Here is a 27,518-nt window from a genome sequence, read left to right on the forward strand (position 1 = left end):
ACGAAACAAACACCGAAAATAAAACACCCCTAAACATCAAAAAAGAAAATGTTACAATTGAAAACATTTTACAATGAAACAAACAGAATCTAAATCCCATCATGTATATTGTTAAATGTATTATATATATATGGTTACTTAACTCTCAAATTATGAGAGTGAGAAGTGAGAACAATTTTATTTACTAAAATCTATACCAAACATTCTATCAAACACCTTAAGCTCATCTTATAATCTTATCAATAGGTTGACATTAAGTAGATCACTACTAACTTGGTTTGAATAAATGAAAGATATAATTTAAAACTTCGTCTTTTGTTACAGAGAATCCAAAATAATAAAGCAAACAAATGAAGATTATTTCACATATCATCGACACCGGAGGAAACTTGGTGGTGCCAATCAAAAAATATCTTGGCTACCTAAGTCGCTACAATAGCAACATCGAGAATCTCAGAGATCAATTTCAGAAGCTGGGTGACAAGAGAGATGGGGTTCAATTAAAAATTGGTGAAGCAAAACAGAACAAAGAGGCGATTGCACCTGAGGTTGAGAGCTGGATAGAAAAGGTTGACAACATCAGTCAAGGTCTGCAAATATTCCTTGAACAAGATGTCAAAGAAAATACAATGGGATTGTGTCCCAATCTGAATACACGTTGTTCCTTGAGTAGGAAAGCTAAGAAGAAGGCTTTGGAAATTGATGGGGTTTTAAGGGATGGACAATTCACTAAAGTGTCCTATCCTCCACCTCCTCCTCCTCCACCACAGGTCATAGAAACTTCATCCAAGAAAGGTTTTAAGGTTTTTGAATCAAGAATACCTATCATGAAAGAAGTTTTGACTGCTTTCAGAGATGACAAGATTAGCATGATTGGCATATGCGGAATGGAGGGGATTGGAAAGACGACAATGGCAAAAGAGGTAGCAAAAAGAGCAAAAGATGATAACCTATTTGATGAAGTTGTGATGGCAGTAGTGTCCCATAAAAAAGACTTGAGCAAGATTCAAGGTCAAATTGCAGATATGCTAGGTCTAGAACTTGAAAGAGAGAGTGTACTTAGAAGAGCAGAGCAGATATATTCAAGACTAATGGTTAGTAGTAAGAGTGTCCTTGTAATATTTGATGATGTTTGGGAAGAAGTTAATCCAAAGGATGTAGGAATTCCTTATGAAGGTGAACTCAATAGTTGCAAAATCTTGTTGACATCAAGAAGCGAAGAAGTCTGCAATCTAATGAAATCTCAGAAGATTGTTAAAATTGAAGTCTTAACTGAAGAAGAAGCTTGGAATTTTTTCAAAGAGATGGTAGGTAATTGTGTTGATACTCCTGATCTACATCCAATAGCAGAAGAGGTTGCAAAGGAATGTAAAGGCATACCTATTGCTATCGTTACTGTTGGAAGAGCTCTAGAAAACAACAGAAAGAACAAGTGGGTTGCTGCACTTCAACATCTTAAAAATCCTATCTCAAAAAATATTCCTAGTCTGGATTCAAATGTCCATTCCAGCATAGAGCTTAGTTACACTTTGCTAGAAAGTGATGAAGCCAAGTCATGCTTTTTGCTATGTTGTTTATTTCCAGAAGATTATGATATTCCCATTGAATATTTAGTCAGATATGGAGTGGGACAAAGGTTGTTTGCAAAGATTGATACTATGGCAGAAGCAAGAAATAGAGTTCATGTAATGGTTAAGGATCTTAAAAGATCAAATCTGTTGTTGGATAGCAATGAAGAAGAATGTGTGAAAATGCATGATGTTGTACGTGATGTTGGGAAATCAATTGCTAATGAACATATCTTTTTGGAAGAATGGACAGAGAAAGATACATATGAGAATTATGCTGCAATTTCTCTTGTATCTCGAGAATTGAAAAACCATCCTGATGACTTGGAGTGTCCGAAACTTGAGCTTTTGCAGTTATCATGCGGCAAATACACCACTAGACAAACGCTCCCAACCAATCTATTTAAAGGGATGATGGGATTAAAGGTTTTGGCTTTGCAAGGTATGTCCTTTCCATCACTACCACAATCCATACAGGTCCTTCAGAACCTTCGGACAATGCTTCTGGAATATTGTGAGATAGAAGATGTGTCAGCAATTGGATCACTTGGGAAACTTGAAATGCTTAGCTTTCTTGGTTCTAAAATCAAGGAGTTGCCCGAAGAAATAGGAAATCTTAGTCATTTAAAGTTATTAGATCTGTCAAAATGCTCTACTCTTCAGCAAGTTCCACCTGGTCTACTATCAAATTTAACTCAACTAGAAGAATTGTACATGGGAAAAGTCTTTGTGAATTGGGAACCTACGGATGGCAAAGGAGAGGGAGCCAACGCAAGCCTTGCTGAACTAACATCTTTCTCCCACTCTTTGATGGCTTTACAAATTCATATACCAAACATCAAGTTATTGCCAAAAGACTTACACTTCAAAAATCAAATGATTAAATTTCGGATATGTGCATGTGACAAGCCAATGAATTGGAGATATGACCACTTATCTACTTTCTGGGACACAACTCAGTATATATTTAAAAACAGTTTGGTACTTGGAAGATTTGCTGCAAGTGAAATTGCAGAGAGTCGGATGCTTTGTCACCTGTTACAGAAATCTGAAATTATAATTTTGAAAGAGATAAAAGATTTCAAAAACATTCTGTACGAGTTAGACAAAGAGGGTTTTCCATGCTTGTTGGTTCTAAGCATTTCAGATAGTGAAGGTGTAGAGTACGTAATTGATGCCACATCTCATCAGACTTCTCGTGTTGCCTTCCCTATCCTGCAGTCATTGGAACTGATGGAATTGCATAATTTAAAAGAGATATATCATGGCCAATTCCCAGAGAAATCCTTTAGTGGTGCACACTCACAGCTTGCTTGTTTTTGCAACCTAAGATCTCTTCGACTATTGGAATGCAACCATTTGAAAAATGTCTTTTCGTTGTCCATAGCAAGAGGTTTGGTTCAACTCCAACAGTTACACATAGTTTCATGTGGTGACATGAAAGAAATTTTTTGTAAGGAAGGAGAAGATGGGAAGGCACTTGATAGGATAATGTTTCCAGAATTAAGATATATAGACCTATCCTATGTACCAAGACTCATTGGTTTTTGTACAGTTGAGGGTCCCGTTGATCTTGTCCAACCATCCTTGAATCATGAGGTATGATTCACTCTTGGTAAATATTATTAGTATTTTTATAAATCATTCCTTTCAAAAGCTCATTTGTCAAATTGATTTATCAATTTTTTAACTTTCCATGCTTTGGTCTGGATTTGATGCTTCTTACATAAAAACTTGAAAAGTTGAAAATTGTTGACGATAATTTAATGGATTTATTAGGTGGAAGGATTGACACTGATGAATTGGCCACTATAAGAAGTGAAAAGATGACAAACATTGAGCAAATTACTAGATCCTTTCCTGAATCAACACCCCCCATCTCTCATAAATTCTTTTCATCCAAGACCATCTTGTGGCAACCCAATTTACAAAAACTTGAGGTATTTGATCTTGAAGGACTAGAAGTGATATTTGATCTTGAAGGACAAGAGGTCGACCATTATGGCCAAAGAATAGTAGTAGTACTTGCTCAATTGAAAACTTTAACACTACAGAATTTATCTAAGTTGATGTATGTGTGGAAGAATGTTCCACAAGGAATTCAGGGCTTTCAAAACCTAACATCAATTGAAATAAATGCATGTTACAATCTAAGATATTTTTTCCCACATACTGTTGCAAAACTACTTGTGGAACTTCAAACCATTAAGATACGGTGGTGTGACATGATCGAAAACATTGTTCAAAGAGATGGAGAAGAAGAGGCAGAGGATATCATCTTGTTCCCTAAACTTACTTCCTTCCATTTAGGTTTTCTGCCAAATCTCACGAGTTTTTGTATCGAACCTTATTCTTTTGAATGGTCATCCATGAATCAGATCTATCTGTCTCATTGTCCCAAATTGAAAACATGTGGTTCGGAAATTCGAAGCACAAGAAAGCTAAAGAAAATTATAGGGGAATTGGATTTGATACCCCAAGAGCCAAGCCTTGAGCGTGCTCCGCTTGGCAAGAATTATGGTCTAATGGTTGTGTCTGAACAAGGCACCTCCAAGAAATCTGAAGAAAGCTCATCTGTGAATAAAGAGGTATGTATCTCACAAATTACAATCCACACCCCACCCCCCCCCCCTCTTTTTTTTAACTTTTAAAGAAAACAACACAATGAAAGTTCTAGATTAATGCACCTGTATTATGAAGCATGGTTAAAACCTTAAGTCAATCAACAGGGAAACATCAACATTTATTGCTTTTCTATTTGTATATACCACCTTCTTTTGTAGATGGATATATTATGTTTTGCTGTCAAGCCCGTGGATATAAATATAATGATTATTTAGTTCTTTAAAAGCAATTGATTATTTGTAGGGTAATTTGACTAAGGTGAAGGATCCAAGAGATAATGACATCGACAACCCCTCTGAGATGTGGTGTACTTTTCCATCCCATTTGATTGAGTGCTTAAAGAATCTAAAAACGATTGAATTGAGTAGCTGTGATTCACTGGAAGTTATATTTCAACTTGAGGAGCTAAATTTTGAGGAAAGTCATGTGCAATCAGTACTTGATCAGTTAAGAAAATTGAATCTGTTTAATTTACCAAATCTGATGCACATATGGAAGAAGGGTCCAGAAAGAATTATGGGCTTCAAAAACCTGAGATTGTTAGAAGTAAGTGGATGTAAAAGTCTGACATACTTGTTCTCACCATCCATAGCAAAATTGCTTGTGATGTTAGAGGAAATAAGAGTTACTAGCTGTGAAAAAATTGAAGCAATCCTTCAAAGAGCAAGAGAAGAAAAGGAAGAAAAGGAAGTTTTGTTCCACAAAGTGAACTCAATCTTGCTAAGGGACTTACCAAATCTAAAGTGTTTTTGCCCTGAAACTAATGCTTTTGAGTGGCCATCATTGAAGGAAATAACGGTAATTGGATGTCCTACTTTAAGCATGTTTATTCCATCTAATCTAAAGACACCTAGGCTGGAGGGAGTATATGATGAAGTTCAAGTTTCATCTTCACCATGGGATGAAAAAAAACTAAGAAATTGTCAATGGAAGGGAGACCTCAATGCTACCATACAACACATGTTTAAAGGAAAGGTATGGCTCATTCACACCACATCATCTCTCTAATTTGACAGTTCTACTCCTTCATGTAGAATATCACAATATAGAATTTGCAAATAGTTCAATTTTATTAAATACCAAAAATTAGACCACAGTTTTATTGAAAAGAAAAAAGAAAAAAAAAAAAGAAAAAAAAACAATTTGCATATACCAAGAAAATGTTTTGACGGAGTATTTTTTATTTCACTTACAATCAATTATTGAAGCATCAATAGTAATCACATAGCTACTGTCATTTTTCAATTGCAAATATAATGATTACTTAAATCACATATATATTTTTTATTCGTACAGGAAAAAAAAAGGGATCACGAGACACAACAATAAGAGCAAACTGTGACCATTGAGATTGAGGAGGATATGTGATGCTGGGCAAGTCATACTGTTGGTGAGCATATAACCTTTTCCGATATGAGTTAAGTATTTGGTCAGTGTCCAAAAATGCATAAAAATGAACACACACACACAAACATATATACATATATATATATATATATATATATATAAGGCACAATATGTGAAACAGTTCTAGCCAACAAAAGACCCAAGAAATATTTTTGTGAGCAGCAGATCATTAATAAAAACATCATGTAGAGTTTGGTAGAATTAGATGTTACTCATTGTTAAGAAAGATTTTTTTATTTCCCAAAGAAAGAAAGATGCTATTTAGAAATACCTGTACTATGTAGGGTCACTGATGAAGATATATATATATATATATATATATATATATATATATATATATATATATATACACACTATTCAATTGCTCACCTAGTACAGAATATCAAATCCTAATGGAAGAGCAGTGATTTTCAAAGCCTAGGTATGTGGCTTTCATTCGATCTACTACAATATCATATACTAATAGGGAGATTTCCTACCCAAAGTATCCATATTTCACTGCATTAGTGGTGCTGTGGTGAACAACCAATAAGACAGAAATAAGTATCACAACAAACACTATACGAGCCATCTAAGAAATGTGAGCTTGTTTAAGGGAGTATGCAAGCAGGTTGCTAATCATGCTCAATCAAAACTTATTCCATTGCCCATATGGTTATACTTATTACCAACTAAATCTATTTTTGGTCCCTAACACATTTGCAAAAAGAAACCACACAAATAGAATGCAACTTGACTCTAGGTATCAAATTATTAGACAATTTGGAACCAATTTATTTATGATAAATAGCTGATATTCATAAAAAATATATCTAATAAACAATGAGTCCAATACATCTTGTTCAGAAAAAAGACATATTTTTCTAATTTTAAGACAATTACTTGTGGACTAATAGTTTTTATTCGCATGTCTAGGAAGGAGTTTTGGCCGTGCTCAAGCCTTTATATCCCCATCTAGAAGTATTTTAATGATAGTTTCATAAAATCTGGAAAACCATATTTGGCAAATTGTTGATAGTTTGCTAAGATCTTGGCTTCACAAAAACTTTGTTGTTCTGTCCACCCTGATTATTTCGCTCTAATTTTACATTTATTATAAGAACAAAAACATCACATTCTAGAAATTATATTGAAATCTTTAAAAGATGATACTAATTAAACTCGTTAAATTATAGGTTTCCTTTTTCCTCATTATATATGGAAGTATAAAAGTGATGAAAGTAGTCCATTTAACTCATATATAGAAGCATGTAGCCAAGAGCCTTATAACTTAATTGACACCTCTCCATACACAAAGTGCTTGGGGGTGTAAGGGGGGAAAGGGTTCAAGGTGTGGGGTTAGCATTGTATTCTAACTCTCTAAAAAAAATTTAAAAAAAAAAAACAAAAAAACTCATTGTACATTTAAAGTCTCACTTGCAGTTATATGATAACAGGCGGTGTCAACTACATGCTTTTCAGCTTCAAGTTGGTAGGAGACTATGATGTTGGTGTATATATATGTAGAAGAAGCATTGTCACAAAGCATATGAGAAACACATCTAAAGCTTATGTTCATTCCACATAAGGCCTTATAATGTTTTCTTTATTATGGTATAATTAGCTGGATCTATCTTATGCTATCTGTATATGTATTTAGGGAACATTGATATGTGTGAAAATATTCTTATTTGTTTTTGTCTATGTTCAACATTTATTCCATAGGACCCCAAAACTGAATGTGTTTGTGAGTTCCATATGTGAATGTCATACAATTATCTCCATGTTTAAATGCTCAAGTAAAGAGGTACACTCATGTTCATACTAGTTTGTCTTCTTGATATTTTTACGTTTATTTAGTTTCTTTGAAATAGAATCAAGTTATATTTCATGCAGATATTTTAGAATGTCACACCACCTGATAATATTCAATAGGATCAATCCTTTGCCAAACGATTATTCAACATCAACATTCCGTTCTCTTCCCTTTTTAGGTTATGCCTTGTTCATATTTCCATTTCCTGAACTTGTTCGCTCTTGTTACTTTCTCATCTTTTAGGCTCCTGTTTCTTTCTTTTTTGGGTTATGCCTTGCATAAATCAAGCCTGTTTATGTATTTTTCAACAAAAAAAAAAAAAAAACCCTTAAAGATTCATTATACATACTATCACTTGCCTTACCAAATTGCAATCCAAGCAACTCAGAAACCATGGATGATATTTTTTTACAATTACAATTCTAATTCCTATACATCCTAAAATTATGACTTCAGGGGAAGCTTAAGAAAAGTTGAACTAGGAAAATCATGCAGGAGGTCAAAATGAATCCTAAAGGAGATATTTTTTAGCATAGGGGGAAAACATAAAATGGGTTTGGTACACAATAATCTTCCTACAATACCAGGCTATAAGGCCATAGGATTTTGTGCACATGGATATTGGGTTAAGTGCATAGTTGTGAGGAAAACCACCAGCCAATTTATATCTATAAGCTTATTTGCAACATACAATATGGACATTTTATCAAGCTATATGGCAAAGAAATGAGAGATTGGAAAAAAATACTTTCTATTCAAGACTTTAGTAGGGAATACTCGTTATGTACTTATACAAGTTAAAGAAAAAGAAAAATGGATGAAAAGAAACAAAACATTGTATAACAGTATAAGTGCCTAATAAGTGGTAACTGCAAGAGCCGCACCAAGATTAGTCTAATTTTGTCAAAGACTGAGCTTTGGCTACATCAGGCTTCATTGCTTTTCTGGGTTCCAATCCTATTACTTGGGCTGCTAAAAAGCAACCCACTGTTTCTAGAAGTTCCACCGAGGCCGAATACCGGGCCTTAGCTTCTACTGCAGCTGAACTCTCTTGGTTGAGAATTTTGTTGCAAGAGTTACACATTTATCTTCTTAATCCTCCCTTATGATGGTGTGACAACTTATCTGCATTGGCCTTGGCATCTAATCCAGTTTTCCACTCTCGCACAAAACATATAGAGGTGGATTACCTTTTTGTGCGAGAGTGTGTCATTCAAAAGGATATTCAAGCGCAATTTATCTCTACAAAGGATCAACTTGGTGACATTTTCACTAAATGTCTTCTTCTCGATTTATTGTTATTTGTTCGAAACTCACGCTGATACCTCCCCCTAAGTTTGAGAGGGATGTAAAGGGATATGCAGTAATGAAAAAAATGACATTGCAAATAAGGCAACACATGCATATCAATGGAAGCCTAAGTTAACTGATAGGGACACATGAAATGATAATAGAGGTCATAGTGTTGTAACAGAATCTGTTTCTATTTCTGTTATGGTGACGTGAGCAATGGTTATTGGCTTTGACCGTCTCACCCAGCCCTATATAGATATTGTATCTCTCTTTCTAATCAATGCAAGCATAGTATTATCAATTCCAATCATTCGTTCCCTTAACCTTTCCTTTTCTACTAGATTAGTCTCTATTGTTCTAGAACTTCTTCAAAAATCACCATACTAATTAACTAAGAATTAACAACTCTACTTAAAAAATTAAAATCCCTCTATCTGACATACAAACGCATATTTTTCGATAACCATCGAAGGTTTCGCATCTCCCCCCTTCTATACAGTGCAATAATCAACAATTGCAATGTACAACATCCAAAAATTAGAAAGAACTGAAGTATTCAAATGGCATGTAGATACGAAAAGAAAAAATAGTAATGAAGAAACGAACAAGACTAGAGGCATGAAAAATATACCGAGCCAAGAACGTAGCAGCCTTCGATGAAACCAATGAAAACTATGCAGAAAAAGAAGTAAAATGGGGCGGCTGGTGCACTGCTCGACATCACATTAGAGTTCGGGTGTTGCCGTGCTCATACGATAGTTCCTTGAACCCTTTCGAATAGTATTGTACTGGTAAAGTCAGCTATTTGGACGGTGATGAAATGAAAGGAATTTTTTTTTTTTTTTTTTAAGAAACAAAAGGAGTGTGTTTGTTTGTGAAAAATAAAATATAAATATAAAATGGGCTAATTCTTTTTCTATTTGGTTGAATTTACCTAATGGAGGGGCTAGCCAAATACTCTAGGATGTAAATTTTTTATTTGAATTATTGCAATATGATTTGTTCTTTAAACAAAGAAAAGAAAAAGGAAAAAAGATTCTCAATGGTCCATCACACTATCATTTCCCTACACAGTACAACTACAATATTTATTATTAAAAAAATTTACATAAAAATAGTTAGGAAAATTGAGGTTTTGAAAAAAAGACATAAAACTTAAAATACTATAAACCATAAGAATGTGTAGTATAATTTGAATATTTCACGCTATTAGTTCTATGATGAATTTGATAAAATTGAAAATGTTATTTTGCTTTGGGTTCATTACATCTTTGTTGGGCAATTTAGACCTTGGCAGTGTCAATTAACCAATTATTAAGCAAAGTGACTTAATTAGTCCAATCATGCTTATGGCATTGGTTAATGTAAACAAACACAATATTACGTAAAACAAATTCACTATATAAAATTGAAGCTTTACAAAATAGAATAACCATATTCTAATTTGATACCACCAATAGCAGTTACTGACATTATCCAATGAAGCTCCGAATCTATAAACTCTTCTTATAAGAACTCCATTGCACATGACCTTCTCGCTCATGACTTCAAGTACCCACTTGAAGCTTTCTTCCTATTGGTTGAAAGTATCTAAATGCAACAATGTCAATCAATCACCAGATCTTCAGTATTCTTCAAACTTGATCTCTAGATAATGCTTTGAGGGAGCTTGGGATTATCTAACCCAAGATGCACATTTGCTCAAAAAAAAAAAAAAAAACCCAAGATGCACAATGCATAGATCTCCAAAAAGACTCTAATCATGTTTTCTAGGTTTTCTTTTATAGCTTGGCTTTGGAGGCACGGAACTTTAGATAAACGATGGTTGATTGAGATTGATTAAGATTTTGACAAATCTCAATAGGTCAAGCTATGGTGTTGATTGATCGACATAAGTGAATCTTGACTAATTAACTAGGAATCAGAATTTATTAAGTAGGAACTTGGCTTGTTTTAAGTGTGTTGCATTTTGGGTTTTGTTAATTTTAAATTGATTATTCTTAGTAGTATTTTCCTTTGATTTTGCATGGGACATTGGCAATTTCCTTAGTATTTTCCTTTTCGTTTAAGAACAAGGGTTGAATTCTCCATTGATGCTCATTAATTTGACTATTTAATTTCAATTTCAATTCTTGTTACTATTATTTTCTGGGTAGTTAGCTTGTGGGCCTCTAGAACAAGGCTGTGTGCTTTTTGTGTTATCCTGGGATTGCAAACATGTTCTTTGCGTTTTTAATTTGTTTGTCAATTTGATTTTGTATGTGCAATATATATCTTCAACTTCCTAATATATTTGAAATTGTTTTCTTATCAAGGATGTTATCGGTGACCAGTACAGACTATGAAGACGCGAAGTGAGAGAGAGAAAAATACGTTCTAATTTTTAAGCCTAAAATTGAGCTAGCAGTTACAACCACTTTCTTAAGCAATTTTTGATGCAATTCTATAGTCTTCATATTGATCTTCAAACTAAACTTCAAATTGAATCATCAAGAAGTACAATTGGACAATGTTTTGAACAAGGTTTGCCAATACATACAATACATAACCCTAACAAAAGTGAATCTGGGCTTGCTTTCCCTTGAGATTGATGTTTAAGGAAAGGTACAGATGCTTATTAATAAATAAATCACCATTGATTCATTGTCAAAATGGCCAAGCAAGAATTGGATACCTTTACTTTTTCATTTTCTTTCTTAAGGCATTTACACTCCTATAAAAAAACATCCACTTGCTCGTTCTCCATCATCCTTTCAATTCTTCCTTAATTACACTTAAAATCGATCATCGATCAAAGTGCTCTGCAAGTCTCTCTGCTGCAACCTGTGATTTTCTGTGGTACACTTCTTTGCTTTGTATAGGAGGCAGAGGTAAGTAACAGAAACATTTCCATCCATGGCCTTTTGGTGTTTTCTGAATATCTTTCCACACCTAGTTACTCCTAAATTTTTCTATGGCAATGCTTCTTTGATTTGCACATTGTTTACAATTCTGTTACTTTACTATTTATTTTTTTTCGTTGTTTACTTATTGGTTGTCAACTTGTAGTTCTACATATGGGCATTCACAAAACAAAACATAGAATATTGTTTCTTTTTAAAAAAAACAAAAGGAACATAGTTTATAAAAACGGAGAAAATACGCTCTCTTTAGCAATTTAAGACAATTACTCATTTCTTAAAAGTTACCATAACTTGTGAGTGGAGTTTATAATATGTTTTTGTGTTAGAACCTCATACATTATCTCTTGTGTGTGTATGTGTGTGTGTTTGTTTCTAAAATAAAATTAAAAAAATAGTGAAAATATATAAATATAATAAGCTATATAAAACGAAAGGCAAAATTCAAAAAGTCCCTTGGGATTAGGGTCTGAGACTCTATGCTATCAATCTTGTATTATTTCGTTAGCTATTGAAAATGGTCATATTTTATACAAATGTTATTTTAAAATAAAATTTATACTGAAGTAGTCATGTACATAACGTGTGATAATTTATTATTAGTTACAGTTAACAGAACTAAGATAAAGGCGTTGATTTGGACAATTCTTAAATCTTATAGATCAATAATACAAAAAGTGCAACTAACCTTGACCATATGGTGTCTCATTTCATTTTGGCCCCAAAAAAATGTGAAAACAATGTAAGTGCAAGAATAAAACAATTTAATTGTTTGATCTCTTGTGGGTATAGATGGCAATGGATAACATGATCCATGAACATAAAACAATTATTTACAAATTAGTGTTCAGTATAAATGAGTTCACGTCAAAGCGAGTTCAATTAGTTTACACAACTAATAAATAGGTCAATTTCGTGTTGACCTCCTTAACCTATAATCATCCCAAAATGATCTAGTTCCTTATTCATGTTAAGAAAAGGCTAATCCATTTTGATACAAATGCGATTAACCCAATAAATTTGTCCATAAACTTAAATTTATATATATATATATATATATAGAGAGAGAGAGAGAGAGAGAGAGAGAGAGTTGAGTTTTTAAATGGTTATATTAGTAATTATCCATTGAAATCCTAAAGCCCTTGCCTTTTTAAGAAAAAAAAAAAAGATTTTGTTTTTCTAAATTTTGATGGAGTTTCATTGGGTTCAAATAAGAACTTTTAGATTGTATACTATAAATCAACCTTAATACGACCCGCCAACATGAATTGTCACCAAAATTGCTCATAAAGGATTAAGTGTTACACCCAACATTCCTATTCACAAATTAATATTGATAGGAATTCTAAATACATGGTCATTTGGATGATAACGATTGATCGCTAACTGTTTGAAATTTATACCAAGTTTAGTAGGTTAGGGTGTAAGAAAAATCAAACATAGCATTTATGCAATGGAATAAATAAAACATCACTCCAACCAATGTTGTCAAAGTATTTTGAAGAGAAAGACAACAGCTTGAAGAAAAGATTTTGGGGAACATGTCACTGTCAGACATTCCTTGTTTTTTTTTTGTCTTTCTTCCTCTGTGAAGTGTGAACACACTAATTGATAAACTCATTTACTGCTCATTTATACTCGCTATTATGGTTAATGACAAAAGTATTATACGAGTTAAAGAAGAAAAGAAATAGTTGCATAAAGAATAAAATTGTCTATCAAAATTCTTACCTAAGTATATATGTAAGTTTTTTTTTTTTCTTGAGAAGGAAGTATGTATGTTGGTAAATGATTCTACAAACCTTTGCATAAAGAATAAAATTGTCTATCAAAATTCTTACCCAAGTATGCACGTTTTTTTTTTTTTTTTTTTTTTGAGAAAGAAGTATGTAAGTTGGTAAACGATTCAACAAACCTTTATCTCTCTAATATTTCCTTGAGTAAAATGAAATTCATAAATTGAGTTGTATAACGAGTTCCATTATTGAGCTTTCAAAAGTAACAAAACCAACCCTTAAGATTCAATATATATCAGATCTTCTATATAATAATAATAATAATAATAATAATGAGCTTTCAAAATGTGACAAATTTATAAAAACGGGTAGAATTTTAATTGGAGCAACGTTTAAAGTTTTTGAAACTTTAGCAACAGAATTCTAGTTGGACCAAATCAATATATATATATATATATATATATATATATATATATATATATATATATATATAAGCAAAGACCTCATGCGGGAGAGCATGAGGCTCTGTCAAGTGGCGCATTGTATGAATTTTTTTTCATTTAGGCTTCCACCTCATCCAAGTTTAGCATTTATGTTAGATGCATTTATTTCAATGTATTAATATAATTCAAGGAATTTGTATACATTTATAACTTTAAATACTTTGGATAGATATGAATGGATCTAAAAAGTCATGGAAAAAATTCGAATTAAGAAAAGTTTTCAATTTTATGCATAAGCTAACTTCAATGCAAAATTGCAAAAGTTAGATTCAACGAATTTGGTAATATAATTATTTGTCTTCACATTTGCCCTAATATAAATCTCCATTTTCTTTGGACTTAAAAATTAAACTTCCATAATTTCTCTCACAATATTTTTGGTTCCCTTTCTTAAAAGTATGTTAATTTCCAAAATATTATGTTCGTCTTATATATTTTGTTTATTTTATGTATACATTTTTACTCATGTAGCATTCTAATGTTTAGGCTGATTTTTTCATATTACGTGTCAATTGAGATTTTTGGTTTTACATATGATGCATATACTTAGTAAGGATTTGTAGTATTTTTGGTACTTTGATTGCTTTTTGTTCAATTAAAATTTGAAAGTTAAATTGTGCTATTATTGCATTACTATGACATTATTTTTTCTATTATTGTATCATGAAAATTCTAGTAGTTTTTTATAGCTATTGATTAAGATACCCTTTTATCGATTTTCACTCTATTATAATTACGATCTTTGAAAATCGAACTTTTCTTCAATTAAAATGTTAATGTGCCTTAATTTTATCTCTCATATCAATTTTGAAATCAATGAAAAGCTACTTTCATTGACATAAAAATTGTAGGTGTTGATATAGAGACTTTAGTGGCATAAGAAATGTAGAAATTAACACTATAGAATCTTTATATAAAGCATAAATCATATAAGAAAGATACCTAGGAATCAACAGTTTGTGGTGATAATGTGAACTGTGATCTGACGATATTTATTGGTTGCATGAATTGGAGGAATTTTTTCCCCCAATGTATTTAGTTTGAATTTAGTTTTACTACAAAACTTCAAATATTAACTATGACTAATAATAATAGTATTCATGAATGAGTCATACATAACTTCTTAGAAAATTTATCAAAATGCATCGCATGAGATATCAGCTAGTTTATTAATAAAATATTGTCCATTTGGAGCAACCACAATGTATGGGATATAATTTTTATTATATGGTGTATAATATGATATAATTTGGATACGAATTTATATAATATATAATTTTATTCTAAATAGTTTGGTGACAATAAATAAACGACTAATTATTATGTAATTTCACAACTCTTATCTATAAGAACAAAACTTAGGTACAATACCTTAGGTGCTATTCTTTAGGTTCTCCACTTAAGATTGAGCCATGTGGTTACTTAACTAAAAAATACACTTCCATCCTATGAGGAAAAATTCACATACGAAGAAAAATCCACATGGCAGAATTTTAAAAGGGGGACCTAAGGAAAAAACACTTTAGTACCATATGTAAGTCATGCACTGTCTATAATATATCAAAGGTATTATAATTTCATATTGGACAATTTTTGTGTTTAGATAGGTTTAGTTACAATTTGTGCAATTTTTTGTTTTTTAATTAATAGTAAGTTAGTAAAAAATTGAGACACTAATTGAAATGATTTAAAAATTATATGATTTTAATTAAAAATTAAAAAAAAAAGGATTTAATTTGAAATCACCTGAGATTTTATAGGAATTATATAAATCTACTCAATCATTTATTTCATGTCAACTTTACTTTACTTTTCTCCTCTCTACTCTCGTTTAATCTAAACAAGCCTTTAATAGCAGGTAATGGATTGAATAGATTATATATACATATATATATATATATATATATTTTTTTTTTTTTTTTGAGATAAAAGATAAATATTTTATTGAAGAAAAGTACGTATAACAAAAGTACCACTGGGAACAACACACCCCATAGAGCAGGAAATAAATCCAACAGGTTGGACAATAACAACAGAACAAAACAATGACTAAAACATCACCAGAGACAGAAAAATAAAACAAATCAACCAACTCGATGAGAGCTAGTTTCTATTCTGTGAAGCACATAGTCTCCGATACTCTTCTAAAAAACCAATAGCCCCATCTAGGATGATTTTTGGATGCTGCTGGATTCTTTCAAAGTAGAATTTATTCCTTGCGTTCCATATTGCCCAAGACACCATTGCCCATCGTTCTAACTTCAGCTGTGGGAGCTTCTCAACCAGCAATTGGAATAAATGGAAGAACTCACGAGCCTCATTTGAGCACTTCTGAAGCAATTGGAATATATGTTTTTCTCTAATGTTTAGAACTCTTGATTCTAAAAGAATAGAAAATCGATCACCCAAATATAAATGAAAGTCAAAATTTAAAACTCCGTATTTTCTTACAGAGAATCCAAAAGAATAAAGCCAAGAAATGAAGATTATTTCACTTATCGTTGACATTGGAGGACACTTGGTGGCGCCAATCAGAAAACTTTTTTGCAATCTAAGTTGCTACAATAGCCACATCAAGAATCTCAAAGATCAATTTCAGAAGCTGGGTGACAAGAGAGCTGGGGTGCAATTAGAAATTGATGCAGCAAAACAGAACAGAGAGGTAATTGTATCTGAGGTTGAGAGCTGGGTAGAAACGGTAGACAACATCAGTGAAGGTCTGCAGAGATTCCTTGAAGAAGATGTCAAAGCAAACGCGATGTGCTTGAATGGATGGTGTCCCAATTTGAAGTCACGTTATTTCTTGAGTAGGCAAGCTAAGAAGAAGACTTTGGAAATTGATGGGCTATTAAGGGATGGACAATTTGATAAAGTGTCCTATCCTCCTCCTCCACCATCGGGAATAGCAACTTCTTCCAAGGAAGGTTTTAAGGTTTTTGAATCAAGAATACCAGTTATGAAAGAACTTTTGACTGCTTTAAGGGATGACAAGATCAACATGATTGCTATATGCGGGATGGAGGGGATTGGAAAGACAACAATGGCCAAAGAGGTAGCAAAAAGAGCCAAAGATGATAACTTATTTAATGAAATTGTGATGGTAGCAGTGTCCCGCAAAAAAGACTTGAGCAAGATTGAAGATCAAATTGCTATGATGCTACGTAGGGAAATTCCCTTGAAGAATGTCCTTGTAATATTAGACAATGTTTTGGAAGGACTTAATCTAAAGGATGTAGGAATTCCTTATAGAGTTGAACTCAATAGTTGCAAAATCTTGTTAACATCAAGAAGCGAAGAAGTCTGCAATCAAATGAAATCTCATAAGATTGTTAGAATTGAAGCCTTAACTGAAGAAGAAGCATGGAGCTTTTTTAAAGAGATGGCAGGTAATTGTATAGATACTCCCACTCTACATCCAATAGCAAAAAAGGTTGCGAAGGAATGTAAAGGCATACCTATTGCCATAGTTACTGTTGGAAGAGCTCTAGAAAACAAGAGAAAGAATGAGTGGGTTGCTGCACTTCAACAGCTTAGAAAGTCTATCTCAAAAAATAATTCAGGTTTGGATTCAACTCTCTATTCCAGCATAGAGCTCAGTTACAATTTTCTAGCAAGTGATGAAGCCAAGTCATGCCTTTTGCTATGCTGTTTATTTCCAGAAGATTATGATATTCCCATTGAATATTTAGTCAGATTTGGAGTGGGACAAAGGTTATTTGCAAAGATTGATAAGGTGGCAGAAGCAAGAAATAGAGTCCATGCAATGGTTGACAATCTTAGAAGATCATCTCTTTTGTTGGATAGCGATGAAGAAGAATGTGTGAAAATGCATGATGTTGTACGGGGTGTTGCCATATCAATTGCTAATGGACATGTTTGTTGGGAAGAATGGACAGAGAAAGATACATATGAACATTATGTTGCGATTTCGATTGTATCTCAAGAATTGAAAAATCATCCTGATGGCTTGGAGTGTCCGAAACTTGAGCTTCTACAACTATCATGTGTCAAAGACGCTACTAGACAAACGCTCCCAACCAATCTATTTAAAGGGATGATGGGATTAAAGGTATTGGCTATGCAAGGTATGTCTTTTCCATCACTACCACAATCCATACAGGTCCTTCAGAACCTTCAGACATTGCTTCTGGAGTATTGTGAGATAAAAGATGTGTCAGCAATTGGAGCACTTGGGAAACTAGAAATGCTTAGCTTTTTTGGTTCTGGAATCATGGAGTTGCCCAGAGAAATAGGAAATCTGAGTCATTTAAAGTTGTTAGATCTGTCAGAATGCTTTGCTCTTCAACACATTCCACCTGGTCTACTATCAAGTTTATCTAGACTAGAAGAGTTGCACATGGGAAATGTCTCTGTCATGAATTGGGAACCAACGGAAGGCAATAGAGAGGGAGCCAACGCAAGCCTCGCTGAACTAAGGTCTTTCTCCAATTCTTTGATGGCTTTACGTCTTCAAATTCCAAACATCAAGTTATTGCCAAAAGATTTGCACTTCAAAAATCAAATGATAAAATTTCAGATATATGCAAGTGAAGAGTTATTTAAACCCTGGCATCGTAGCAACTATTCTAATTTTTGGAACACAACTCCGTATATATTTAAAAACAGTTTGGCACTTGAAGGATTTGTTGCAGGTGATATTGCAGAGAGTCGGATACCTCGCCTACTGTTACAGAAATCTGAAATTATATTGTTGAGAGGAATAAAAGATTTCGAAAACATTCTCTACAAGTTAGACGAAGAGGGTTTTTCATGCTTGGAGGTTCTAAGCATTGTAGACGGTGAAGATGTAGAATACTTAATTGATGCCACATCATATCAGACTCCTCGTGTTGCCTTCCCTATCTTGGAGTCATTGGAACTCATCGAATTTCCTAATTTAAAAGAGATATATCATAGCCACATCCCACAAAGATACTTTAGTGGTACACACTCACAGCTTGCTTGTTTTGGCAAACTAAGATCAATTACGCTCTTCTCTTGCAAATGTTTGAAAAATGTCTTTTCATTGTCCATAGCGAGAGGTTTGGTTCAACTCCAAGAGTTAGAAATAAAATACTGTGAAGACATGGAAGAAATATTTCACAAGGAAGGAGAAGATGAGAAGACACTTATTGATAAGATCATGTTTCCACAATTAACATCTATAAATATGTACCATCTACCAAGACTCATTGGCTTTTGTACAGGTGTGGGTCCTGTTGAGCTTGTCCAACCATCGTTGTTGAATCAGGAGGTAAAATTCTTTTCCTTGCTCTTTAAAATATTAATTTTATAAATCCTTCCTTTCAAAAGCTCATTGTTTTATGCTTTTCACATTGATTTATCAATTTTTTAATGTTCAAAAGGTTTTCCTGGATTTGATGCTTCTTACATAAATAGTTGAAAATTGTTGATGGTATAACAATAATAAGTTAATGGATTCATCAGGTTAGAAGGATAGACACTCTTGGAAGTGACAAGATGACAAACATTCAACAAACTGCTGGGTCCTTTCCTGACTCAACACCCATCTCTCATAAATTCTTTTCATCCAAGACCATTTTGTGGCAACCTAATTTAAAAGAACTTTCATTTGTGGATATAAATGAACGTTTTGAAAGACTAGAAGTGGTATTTGATCTTGAAGGACAGAAGGACGACAATGACCATCAGAGAATCGCAGTACTTGCTGAATTGAAAACTTTAACAGTACATCATTTATGTAATTTGAGGTATGTGTGGAAGAATGTCCCACAAGGAATTCAGGGCTTTCAAAACCTAACATCAATTGATGTATATGGATGTCATAAACTAAGATATTTATTCCCACCTACTGTTGCAAAACTACTTGTGGAACTTCAAAGCATTGACATATGGGAGTGTGACATGATCGAAAACATTGTTCAAAGAGATGGAGAAGAAGAGGCAGAGGGTATCATCTTGTTCCCTAAACTTACTTCCTTCAATTTACTGCTCTTGCCAAATCTCATGAGTTTCAGTATCGAACCTTATTCTTTTGAATGGTCATCCATCGAGAAGATCGATCTGTATAAGTGTCCAAAATTCAAAACATATGGTAAGCTGCAGAAAATTAACCGGGAATTGGATTCAATACCCCAAGACCAAGAGCCATGCCTTGAAGGTGTACCCCGTGGCAGGAATGATAGTCCAATGGTTGCGTCAGACCAAGGCACCACCAAGAAATTCCAAGGAAGCTCATCTGTTAACAAAGAGGTACGTATCTCACAAATAACAATCCCTGCCACCTTTTCTTTTAATAATAAGAAAACAACACAGTGAAATTTCTAGATTTATGCACCTGTGCCAATGGAGCATGGTCATAACCTTATGTCCGTCAACAGAGTGATAAGATAAATAGACGTCAACATTTTATTGCTTTTCTATTTGTTCATCCACTCTGTTTATACCATCTTCTTTTGTAGATGGATATATAGATGTTTTTTTTTTTGCTGTCGGGCCCATGGATCCAAATAATTTTGATGGATATTAACGAAATGATTATTTAGTCCTTTAAAAGTAATTGATTATCTTTGTTTGTAGGGTATTTTGACTAAGGATCCAAGAGCTAATAATATCGACAACAACTCCAAGACACGGCCTTTTTTTCCATCCCATTTGATTGTGTGCTTAAAGAATCTAAAAACGATGAAATTAAGCGAGTATGATTCGCTGGAAGTTATATTTCAACTTGAGGAACTAAAAGTTGAGGAAAGTCACATGGCACCAGTACTTGATCAGTTAAGGGAATTGGAATTAAGTGATTTACCAAAACTAATGCACATATGGAAGAAGGGCCCAGAAAGGATCATGGGCTTTGGGAACTTGAGATTGTTAGATGTATCGAGATGTAACAGTCTGACATATTTGTTCTCGCCATCCATAGCAAGATTGCTTGTGATGTTAGAGAAAATAAGAGTTCTTGACTGTGAAAAAATTGAAGAAATCCTTGCAAGAGCAGAAGAAGAAGAGGAAGAAAAGGAAAGACACATGGCACCAGTACTTGATCAGTTAAGGGAATTGGTTCTAATGGATTTACCAAAACTGGAGCACATATGGAAGAAGGGTCCGGAAAGGATCTTGGGCTTTGGAAACCTGAGATTGTTAGAAGTATGGGAATGTAACAGTTTGACATATTTGTTCTCACCATCGATAGCAAAACTGCTCGTGATGTTAGAGAAAATTGAAGTTAGGAACTGTGAGAAAATTGAAGAAATCCTTGCAAGAGCAGGAGAAGAAGAAAAAGAAAAGGACGTTTTGTTCGACAAAGTGAACTCAATCGTGCTTCATAATTTACCAAATCTGAAGTGTTTTTGCTCTGAAACTAATGCTTTAGAGTGGCCATCGCTGGAGGAAATAACGGTGAAGGAATGTCCTAGTTTAAGCACGTTTATTCCATCTAATCTAAACACACCTAAGCTAGAGGGAGTATACGATGCACTTTCATGGGAAGACATAAGAACGTGTCATTGGAAGGGAGACCTGAATGCCACCATAGAGCACATCTTCAAAGGAAAGGTATGTCACATTCACACCACAAATATCCCACTAATAGGAGAATTTTAACACTTTTGTATAAACCATCACTGTATATAATTTGCAAATATTTTTAGCTTTAATTAATTAGTGGAATTAGAACCTAGTTTTATTAAAATGAAAAAATAAATATTGTGACACAATTGCATGCACCAAGAAAATATTTTGACAAACAATAATCTTTTCACTTACAATCAATTACAGTAGCAGCAATAGCAATCACATAGCACTGTCATTTTTCCATTGAAAATATTATGGTTACTTAAATCACACATAATTTTTATATAGGAAAAGCTGGTGGATCGTTAGACACATTAACAAGAGCAAATTGAGATTAGTGAGACGGATGTGTGATGCTGGGTAAGACATACAAGTGGTGAGCACATTACCTTTTCTTATATTAGTTTAGTATTTGGTCAGTATCCAAAAATGCATAAACATCATAAATAAATTAAATAAAATTGAATGATCATTAATTACAAGTTTCTAGTTCTATAAAATCTAGAAAATCATATTTGGTAAAGCATAATATTATTCTATCCATCCCGATCATTTTGCTATAATTTAATCTTTATATTGTGGGTTTCAGTTAGCTCAACTAGTAAAGTCTCTGATGGTTGTATAAGAGATCTGTGGTTCAATCCCCGCCTACACCAAAAACTGATTGGTGTCTTGGTTTGATGATAAGGAGCTATCATCAGGAACGGACGCCATAGGTTAAAACTCTCTTTAAAAAAAAAAAAATCTTTATATTATAAGAACAAAAACATCATATTCTAGTAATTAAGTTGAAATCTTTAAAATATGATACTAATCAAATTCATTAAACAATAAGTGTCCTTGTTCCTCATCATATATAGATGTCAGAAAGCAATGAAAGTAATCCCATTTAACTCACTGTAAATCTAATGCCTCGCTTGTATATGGTAACAGGTGGTATCAATTACATGCTTTTCAGCCTCAAGTTGCTAAAGAGGATATGATGCTGGCATATACATGTAAAGGGAAGCATTGTCATAAAGCTTACGAGAAACACATCTAAAGCTTATGCTCATTCCAAACAGGGCCCTATATTGTTTCTTTTAGTGGTGAAGCTAGCTGGATCTATCTTATGCTATTTTTTGCGTGTGTGTATTCCAAGAAGACCATAGTGTGATTATATTCTTGTTTTCATGTATGTTCAATCTTTTATCCATAAGACTCCAAAATTGAAAAAAATGAGTGTGTTTATGAGCCCTATATGTGAATGCCATGCATTTACCTCCATATTTGAATGCTAAGTATATATACTCATGTTCATACTAATTTATCTACTTGATAATCTTGTAGTTATTAAGTTTCTTTAAACTAGAACCAAGTTAATGTACGTTTCTTTGCACAAGAAAGCAGTAATTCATTTTGATGAAACCCAACAATAGCCAAACTTCCCTAGCACATGATATATTTCCGCATACAAAATTGACTTTCCACTAACACCAAACGATATAGCCAGCCTACGGAATTCTCATAGCCAATGAAATTGTGCATAAAAACATATTACATGTTGAATATGAATTAAAGAAAATACAAACACCAAAAATGAATTCTTTCACCAATATATAATCTAATTTTGGTATACAAACTGATTACTGTAACCTACATTACAAATACTATCCTATTGTCCTTCCTGGTTCTATTAAACATCTAACATAATCAGATTATTAGAACTATAGTTTAAACATAAGAAATGAGAATAAACGACATAGGTAAACATATGTGACACTAGAAGTGCATATGGAGACCAAATCAACAACACAAGAAATGAGAATAAATGACCTAGGTAAACACATGTGACACTAGAAGTGCAGATGGAGACCAAATCAACAACAAAGAGATTTGCAACTTTCAATTTCATCATCAATATGACCAATACATGACAACCCAATCCCCAAAGGAATTTGGGGTTTAAGATCGACAGCAATCCACTGAATGGTGAATCATGACTGATCCAGTACGAACTCAATGCTTAGCGATCCTTTGATAGGATGGGTTAAGTCAGTCTTCAAAAGAACTTCATCAAGACAATTTGCGTGCTTCTCATTTCCGCGACACAAGCCAGAGGAGACTAAGGGCTCGAAGACGAAAAATAGTCATTTATTGCAAGAAGCGCAAGAGCTAATTGCCAGGTTATCAATATACGGTGCATTTGTTGTAGTGTTTTTTTATGCACATTGTAAGCCTGGTAATTGCAAGAAAAGAAAAGAAAAAAGTGTCATAAAACGGCCTCATCAACAGTTACAAGAAGACCAAGTTATGTACAAGTTGCATCAAAACTAGCACCAAGCCTTTTAAATGCATGATTTATTTCACCTAGAAAGAGGACCAAGTTATCACAGACTCTTTTCTAAAAAAACAAATAAATACATAATGGGAACTTAATGAAAAGTAACCAGACTCTGTTTTTTGCAGACCCACCCCACCCCCCCATAAAAATTCCAAGCAAGATTAAATGCATAATGCTTTGAAGAACATATATGAATACAACAATCACATGTAGGATTTGGCTTATTCCTCGTGTTCCAAATACCTGAAAACACACCAAAGTGCATTTAATCTTAATGCTATGGGAACACAAATTGGCTAATTATGGACAAAGAATATGAATTAAAATTTTATAATTGCACTAGGGCTATTCCTCAAAACAATTACACCTATAGATTTCCTACTATTTTACTGACAAGATCAAAGTAGCTAAAGAATTTTAAAGCAATCCCAAGAAACAATATTCTACCATGTATAAGGATTATCCTAGCACTGCAAATCTAGCCTGTTTCAAAATTGAGTTTCATTTCATCATCATTCCTTCCTAGCAATGAGTGCTTGAACGATAGTGGGAAAACAAATAAGTGGGATCAAACCAGAATAGAAAATTACCTAGCGAAGGAATCCCTCAAGTGTTCCAAGCTTTCCTATGTAGTTTGCTACATTCCCAGATGATCCTAACTGGCCAGGGGAGCCATTGGCCAATGTCTCAGCCAGGGTTTGTTGCAATGAATCCATGCCTAGTAACAGAGCATCTCAGTTAAAGGCTCCAATTGATTCACAAGAAGTTGCACCATTTGGCAATTCAGTAAAAATTAAAAAAATGTTACAAAATCACTTTTAAAAATAAAGAGTAAAGAAGTGCTGCCAATATAGAAACAAGGTATTAAAGATTTTAATTTTTTACACATAAAGTGCCCAGTTTTTTTGTCACAACATGTAAAATACATCCGTTCCAAAAATGAGTGATGAATAAGAAAGCACAATGTAGAAATCAGAAGGGCTAATCAGAACTTCCTTTACGGTTAAGAAAACCAAAACTTCCATTACTCAAAACGTAAGAAAGAAGATAATATAGTCCTTACATTCATGTACATAAACTCCAATGTAGGAATCAAGGAAAAACAAAAAACGGTGGGGCAAAAGAGGAGGGCGGGGGGGTTCATTTTATACAGACATCCTTCGTTAAATATGTATGTGTGTGTGGTGCATCTTCCCCTACTAATGCCATACATGTGTTAGAAAAATGGTTAAGTAACTAAATTCATCATTGCTTAATAGTTTAAACTTCTGGAACAAGTGGTAGTATGTCATACTATCAAAACAGGTGGCCTTGAGTTCAAGCTTTTGTTTTCTTGATTACAAAAGCCACAATTTTAACAAGGCTAAATTCTAATCATGCCACAATTAAATAAATTGATAATGTAGGGAATTTTTTGTAAAACCTACGGCCAACTGACCCTGCCTAGCAAAACTAGTTGCTAGGTAATCTAGGGGAATTCACCCATGACAAACTAAGAAAAAAAAATCACAATAAAGGCCAAATTCAAAAAATAAGAAAGTGGTTCGAAATTCAAAAATAAAATCAGAAATAATAAATTCTGAATAAATTTTGGTGCTCCTTGCATCAAAAGACACAAAATGACATTGAGATACATGTTAAGAAAATTTCCATGTGACATAATTGGTTTTCCAACTTAGGCATTTGGAGCGTACCCCAGTTAGGTCAAACAATATATAAGTGAATCTACATGTCAAGGTGTTTCAAATAGGCAAGCCAGCAGCCAGTTTTGAGATTTAAAAAAAAAAAAAAGTAAAGCTGCAATGCAGGTTAGAGTTCATCTCATGTAGTTTAGCAAAGAAACCTGAATGAGCTACAGAAACACCTTGGCATGATTTAAACCCTTTAAGGTGTCCATATCAAATTGTATGTTCAGCTTGCCTGCGGTTTATCGTGCCACGCAACTATGAATTTAAAATAATTTGATCATAACCTCAGTAACTTGCATATTTAAGCTACAACCATGTGGTTACATTATTATTTAAGACCTTAACACAAGATACTAAGAAATATGATTCTAAAGTTTTTAGAGATATTAATTGAGGATAACATTGTCAAACCTGCTGGCGGGCTCACTGGAGCTCTTGTTCTAGTTGATTTAGCTTTAGGCGGCTACTCTCAAGTTGTTGCACATATGCCTAAAAAATGAAGTAAAAACAACTTGTTGCATCTTATCCACAAACTATTATAAGATGGAGCAGCTTGTATCCAGCATATGCAGCAATTATATATTGAAAGCACAGCAAAATAACAATGACAACAATGTTCATGAGGAGAAAAGAACTAAAGACACAGAACGGCCTATTTTTCCTTAATCAGCTTTTTCTGGCTGCTTCACGATTTTGAGTAAGCTGGTGTAACATCCATGAAATTTTGATTTGAAAGTTTTTGAATGTATATTATTTAAACCATATGGATCTGAAATTATCTGAATATACATTGTTTAAATCATATTACCTTTTGATCCCCTGATTTCTCCTTTGATTTATCACTGGAATCAGAAGCCGCAACAGCAGTCAATTGAACCCTTTCATGCTACACAAAGACAAGGAAAGCACAAACTTAAAGTCAATGGTAAAGAGCAGCCAAACTTTCCAATGAAACAGAAAGTTCTTACATGCCATATTACTTTCACATGGCAACACCAAAAGCAAAGATATAGATAGTTCTCATTACAGAATTATCGTATGGATCTAATGAAAGGGCGTATTACTTTTTAGCATCAAATTACTACTACATACGAGGTATTTATAGATGACATAATCTCTAGAAAGCTGAATAAGATGCATGCATAAACAATGCGAGAGACATCACCCTTTGATTCTTGTCAGAGTTATGGTTCTCACGCGCTTCCGTGAACCTTTCAAATTCAGAAACAAAAGAGAGAAAAGGGGGGGGGGGGTGGGAGAGGGGGAATAAAGGTGGGGTTGGCCCATATAGGAAAGGCCCATTAAAGCTTATGCTACAAGAATGGATTTGTGTATTCATTGAGTTGGGATAAGTTCTAGATAATAAACATGAGCCCACAAACTACAAAAGCCACAATGGGCCTTGGCTTGATTTGATTAAGTAAAACCTTATCTAGTAAAGGAATAGTTGAGGTTTAAATAGATTTCCTACTACAAAGGGTTTGAAGCCTATCTATCTATGGGAAAGAGCTTCTTTTTTTTTTTTTTTTTTTTTTTGTTAATACAAAATAAAAATTTTAGTATATATGTGTGTGAAGCTCCCTTCTAGAAACTTAAATCCCGACTCTTATCCCTCACCACAAGAACTTTATATTTGTGGAGTGATCATCACATCAAAAGTACATATTGGTATATGAAAGAGTTAAATCCTTCAAAAAAAGTGATGAATTAGTAAATTACGGATAAAAATCATGTACGACTTTTGTATTTCACTTTATTCTCTACAAATTACTATTTTCTAAACACAAAAATTTGTACAAATTATTTTTATTCATAAATCACTTGTTTGGTTTTTACCATTTGTACAAAATGGTACTTCCTAGTGTTTCTAGGACATCCAAGCTTCAAACCTCCTCTCCCCAAAATTTCTATCTATTTTAGTATAAGAACCTACTTTTTATATTTTATATACTAAATTTTGAAAACACTCAACATCATATTATCTAATTTACATTATATTTCATTAAAAATATCAATTTTTAAGATACACTTTTTCTACTCATCAAGAAATTTCTCTCTACCTTTAGCTTTGAGGCATCTCCTTTCCATTCTTTGATATTACCGTATTTACTGCAAATACTCGAATA

The 27,518-nt window shown here is 33.4% G+C and overlaps 2 protein-coding genes and 1 long non-coding RNA gene across 4 annotated transcripts; 2 read left to right on the forward strand and 1 right to left on the reverse strand.

Moving 5' to 3' along the window:
• Nucleotides 1–350: 350 nt before the first annotated feature.
• On the forward strand, nt 351–7,638 carry LOC142609162 (disease resistance protein At4g27190-like). Its single transcript, XM_075780779.1, has 4 exons — nt 351–3,138; nt 3,441–4,055; nt 4,113–4,160; nt 7,574–7,638. The coding sequence occupies exons 1-4, from the start codon at nt 351–353 to the stop codon at nt 7,636–7,638; spliced, it is 3,516 nt and encodes a 1,171-aa protein (XP_075636894.1).
• Nucleotides 7,639–16,306: 8,668 nt separating this feature from the next.
• Nucleotides 16,307–22,521, forward strand: LOC142609163 (disease resistance protein At4g27190-like). Its single transcript, XM_075780780.1, has 4 exons — nt 16,307–19,046; nt 19,349–20,061; nt 20,389–21,363; nt 22,315–22,521. The coding sequence occupies exons 1-4, from the start codon at nt 16,307–16,309 to the stop codon at nt 22,351–22,353; spliced, it is 4,467 nt and encodes a 1,488-aa protein (XP_075636895.1). The 3' UTR covers nt 22,354–22,521.
• Nucleotides 22,522–22,959: 438 nt separating this feature from the next.
• Nucleotides 22,960–26,607, reverse strand: LOC142611453 (uncharacterized). 2 transcript variants are annotated; one of them, XR_012840038.1, is made up of 5 exons: nt 26,558–26,607; nt 26,201–26,278; nt 25,804–25,881; nt 24,295–24,422; nt 22,960–23,599 (listed from the first exon to the last, which is right to left on the reverse strand). It is a non-coding gene; the product is annotated as an uncharacterized LOC142611453 (long non-coding RNA). The 2 variants fall into 2 exon arrangements; XR_012840037.1 differs by lacking the exon at nt 22,960–23,599 and adding an exon at nt 23,693–23,947.
• Between the last annotated feature and the right edge of the window lie 911 nt (nt 26,608–27,518).

The sequence above is a fragment of the Castanea sativa genome, chromosome 9 (genome assembly GCF_040712315.1).
Source record: "Castanea sativa cultivar Marrone di Chiusa Pesio chromosome 9, ASM4071231v1".
Lineage (NCBI taxonomy): Eukaryota > Viridiplantae > Streptophyta > Magnoliopsida > Fagales > Fagaceae > Castanea > Castanea sativa.